This window comes from Vitis riparia, chromosome 4 (genome assembly GCF_004353265.1).
Source record: "Vitis riparia cultivar Riparia Gloire de Montpellier isolate 1030 chromosome 4, EGFV_Vit.rip_1.0, whole genome shotgun sequence".
NCBI classification, from domain to species: domain Eukaryota; kingdom Viridiplantae; phylum Streptophyta; class Magnoliopsida; order Vitales; family Vitaceae; genus Vitis; species Vitis riparia.
In genome coordinates, this window is record NC_048434.1 from 17,767,335 (window position 1) to 17,771,570 (window position 4,236).

The window sequence follows — 4,236 nt, forward strand, 5'->3', positions numbered from 1 at the left end:
GTGAAGGAGTGTTGGTAGGTGCTACTTAGCTAGGGGTTTCATCTTTTCCTTTAACAAAAACAATTTCCCCACTAGTAAGGGTTTCAACTTTATTCACATACCACAAACCTCTCTTATCACCATGGGTTTTACATTTATCAAAGATTTCATTAAGTACTTTAGTTCTAGGGTGAAATATTTTATTAACCAAAGAAGAGGATTTCATTGTTTCAATCTCTAGAATGAGAATATTATTTCTCTCAAGAAAAGAATTATGTTTAGACTCGAGAAACCAAAATTTTTCAAGGCAACTAGTCCTTTCTTCATTAAGCAATTCAATCTTAGCTTTGTGGGCATGAAGAATATCATGATTTTTAAATATTTTTTAATAAGACTCTCATGCTCAACAACTAGATTATTCTGATAAGCACCATTTTGTTCATCAGTGTAATCACAATCATTGTCACTATCACTATCACTCTCATGCACAGAATCAAGAGATGCAACAAATGTTAAATAATCATCATGATTCAAAAGTGGAGTCGCTTTCTTCAAATCTATATCACTCCATGTAGTTTACAGACTTTTTGATGACTTTAGGACTAGGACATCAAATGTTAATTTCTACTATTGAGTTTTTTTTTTTTTTTTTTCTCTTCCTCTTGTATATTTGGGAAAAAAAACTTATTCATACAAGTAATACCAGTTTCAATATTTTCATTTACTTAAAAAAGTATTGTTGCAAGGTTTTTAGACAAGTTAGAAAAACATTTTTTACACTAAAAAATGAAAAATAAAAAATAGGATTAAATATCAAAATTTTGGTAGACCCAAATCATATGAAGATGCATTCTTCATGTCACATATGTCAACTTGACACATCAAGATTAGGTTTGTGATTGAAGCCTAAAAATTTAAATTTATAAATTTAAAAAGGATTTTCAAATATCAAATGAGTAAGCCTCTCTAAATTTTCCTATAAACAAAGGCACTTTCTTTGACTCCAAAGGGGGTGGAGAAAGGGAATAGGCAAATTGAGACAAATCTCATTGTTGATGAGAAGGTTTCCTCATAGTGACACCCTCTCCGAGTACAACTTTTAACCATGACTCCCAATAGTCTTTTGCCCAAGTGGAAGTTCAACAAATTCTCAAATGAAGTACTTTCTTCTGGACTCCATCATTGCAACTTTGCACATTTCACAAGTAAAGGATGAGAGGCTACCCAATATTTAAACATGTAAACTTCGCCCTTATTAATAGGGAACAACTCCACCTTTGGTCCTACCCAATACTCATCATCCAATGTAATTTTTTCAATCCATAAAATTAGCAACGATCATTGAAATCACAACCAAAACTTCAAAAGAAAAAAGATAATAGTAAAATATTCATTTAGTTATATTTTGATGAATTGTAACCATTACTCACACTTTCTGGGGCACCAATATTGAGGCAACTGTACGCACTACATACTTCAGCAAGTAGTAGTAACAATTGCGATTATATTTACAATCATTGACATCACAACATTTGATGTGTTTTTAACTGCATAGAAATCTATAGAAAAATTTACATAGGAAATACAGCCTCTATGTCTGCACCATCGCCACATACCACGAGTACAAATTGGCCTTCATGGATTACAAAGCGGTAATTGTGCTTCCAAATCAACAACATGTGTGCCATGATTATCACTCTTAATATCAATTAAGGTATAGATAAATCAAAGAGAAAATGAATTAATTTGTGAAATATAGAAATCCTTACTATTCTCCACCCAAGCCAGCTTCCACATAAAGTACAGCAGACAGAAACCGCATCCTCATGACTCCCTGCAGGATGTCCACCAACAAATAGACCACCACGAAAATGATCGTATGCTCTAGGCATCACACAAATACTGCACCCTTGGAACATCATAAATCTTATAATTAAAACAGTCAACAACATTTAGTTTTGAGAGCATGGGAAACCTTACACACCGCCATCAAAGAGGAGCTGAGTCATGGAAAATGGAAAAAGATCCTACAAGAATAGCAAAGAAATTAAAATCACAAATCATGTATATATATATGACAGAAAAGAAACTACCTGAATAACATTGTTGCCAAAAGCAACGTAATTATGGCAACGGATGCAGCGGAAGTCGCAAGAAAGTGGCGGGGCATCCAGAAAAGGCTTCAAGAGCACTAAGCATACGTGCAGTTTCTGGTGGAAGGGCCCTTGGAACTTGGAATATCGAAGATTAACAGCTACTCTTCTTGACGGATCCTACAGTATCATTCAGACAAATTAAGAAAAATGAATAATATATATTTCATATTATTTTTATTCATTTCATAAATTAAATATAAATATGATATAACATATCTCATTAGATTTCCTACCTTAAAAATAATATAAATATGATATCCTATCCTATCCTATCTTGTCAACCAAGCGAAACCTAAAGGTTTGATAGTTCATTTTGTAATATTTCTTAAAAAAATAGTTTTAATAGTTCATATTTACATATTTTTCTCTTTTCTTTTCTTAGTTCTCGAAAATAGAAAACCACTTTGGGGAAAACAGAATACTTTATCAAAATATTTTTTAAACACAAAAACAGCTAAAAACACATCAATTCTTTTTCTAATTGTAAAGCAACAACTTCCACGTGAAAAGGCAATCTGATTAGAAAAAAGAAATCAACAACTTCCAACTGAAATTGAGCTTCAGGTTCTTGACCAAGAAACAGAGAGCCAAACAGTTAAGGATGTGTTAAGATATCCAACAAAAGAAAGAAAGGATTAGTTAATATATTCGTGTTAACAGTCAATGATGAACAACACTCGGAAGAAATTGCTGAATGTGAAATCAACCATACCCAAGCAATCAGATTCTTGAAAGCTACCAAACTTGAATTTAATTTTCTGAAGAAAGTGAGCGAAAGTGAGAGAGAAACAGTCATAAATCTTATATAGGAAACGAAGCAAATGAACTTGAATTGGATCTCTACAGAAAGAAAGAAAGTAAAGGGTTAGGAGAAATCAACTACAACCAAGTTATCAGATTCTTGAAAACTGGCAAACTTCAATTTAATTTTCTGGAGAAAGTGAGCGAAACTGAGAGAAAGTGATAAACAGTTATGAATCTTATAGAGGAAACAACGCAAATGAACTTATAATGGATCTATACAGAAAGAAAGAAGGAAAAAAAAGGAAGAAGGGAAAGGGTTAGGAGAATTTTACCGGATTGATGACAAAAAAGGGAAATATGAAAAATAAAATAAGTTGTTTGCGTCTTTAAATTTCTTTACATGGCCGTTAATGAAGAATAGAGAAAAGAATAGTCATAAGTCAACTTTCTTTACCATCGAAGAATAAATGAAGAAAAAAAACGTAATCAAAAGGGAAAAAAATGAGATGAAAATAAAAGAAAATTTGTGCTATGATAGAAACAAAAATAAAAGGGGTATTTTTATCCAAAATGAGTTTATCTTTCAGTTTTGAAAAGATCGAGTTATTTCCACAAATATGGTAATCATTCGAACCGTTTTTTATTACTACTAGCTATTTTTTAAATAAAAAATGTATACAAGGATCACTTATTTTTTTACATTTATATAAACAATTAATAATTTGAACATATATAAGTTTTTAATTATATATATTAACCAATTAATTCCTTTTACATTTTCATTTTATTGAAGAAGTAAAATAATTTTAAAAGTGTCATACTTACTAATATTTTAAAAATTATTGTATCCTTTCAATGGTATGATTTATGAGACCAAATGCCCAGTTGGAAATGTGAACTACACAAACACACGAACCATATAAAAGTGTTACTATTTGAAAATATTTTAATTGTGACAAATTATTTGCTAGTGTATATATATAATATGATAAAAAAATCTATTATGTTATAAGATTTTTTGTTTATTAAATATTTTTTTGATAAAAATAAACATCACAAATTATTAGACCACACAAATTTATAAAAATACACACATAAAAATTAATCATAAAAAAGTAATTAATTAAATAAAAGTAATATTAAAGATTTATATATATTTTATGATGAATAAATATCATCACAATAACATTTGTTATTTTGCATTGATAAAGGATATGACTTAGAAAATTAAAAATTGATTTTTTTATTTTTGATATAAAAAATTTTATTTTTGAATTTGAAATTGTTTTATTCAACATTTTTAAAAATAATAATATCTGTATGCAAATAAGAATTAATAATTCAAGATTTATGTTTC

General features: G+C 29.5%; 1 protein-coding gene across 3 annotated transcripts; it reads right to left on the reverse strand.

The window, feature by feature from the left end:
* Positions 1-1,420: 1,420 nt before the first annotated feature.
* LOC117913648 lies at positions 1,421-3,098 on the reverse strand. Of its 3 annotated transcripts, none has more exons than XR_004651128.1 (4): positions 2,848-3,098; positions 2,073-2,252; positions 1,955-2,006; positions 1,421-1,813 (listed from the first exon to the last, which is right to left on the reverse strand). XR_004651128.1 is itself a non-coding variant. In XM_034828680.1 (4 exons), the coding sequence occupies exons 1-4, from the start codon at positions 2,929-2,931 to the stop codon at positions 1,804-1,806; spliced, it is 321 nt and encodes a 106-aa protein (XP_034684571.1). In that variant the 5' UTR covers positions 2,932-3,098; the 3' UTR covers positions 1,421-1,803. The 3 variants fall into 3 exon arrangements, 1 of the variants encoding a protein (XP_034684571.1); XR_004651127.1 differs by having other exon boundaries at positions 1,421-2,006; positions 2,848-2,893; positions 3,022-3,096; XM_034828680.1 differs by having other exon boundaries at positions 1,960-2,006.
* Between the last annotated feature and the right edge of the window lie 1,138 nt (positions 3,099-4,236).

Excerpts from the sequence above, each read along its gene's own strand:
- LOC117913648 (XM_034828680.1), bottom strand. The coding sequence starts at position 2,931 with ATGACTGTTTCTCTCTCACTTTCGCTCACTTTCTTCAGAAAATTAAAT. Across the intron at positions 2,253-2,847 it reads TCAAGAATCTGATTGCTTGG|GATCCGTCAAGAAGAGTAGC; the intron begins GTATGGTTGATT and ends ATGATACTGTAG. Across the intron at positions 2,007-2,072 it reads TTGGCAACAATGTTATTCAG|GATCTTTTTCCATTTTCCAT; the intron begins GTAGTTTCTTTT and ends CTATTCTTGTAG.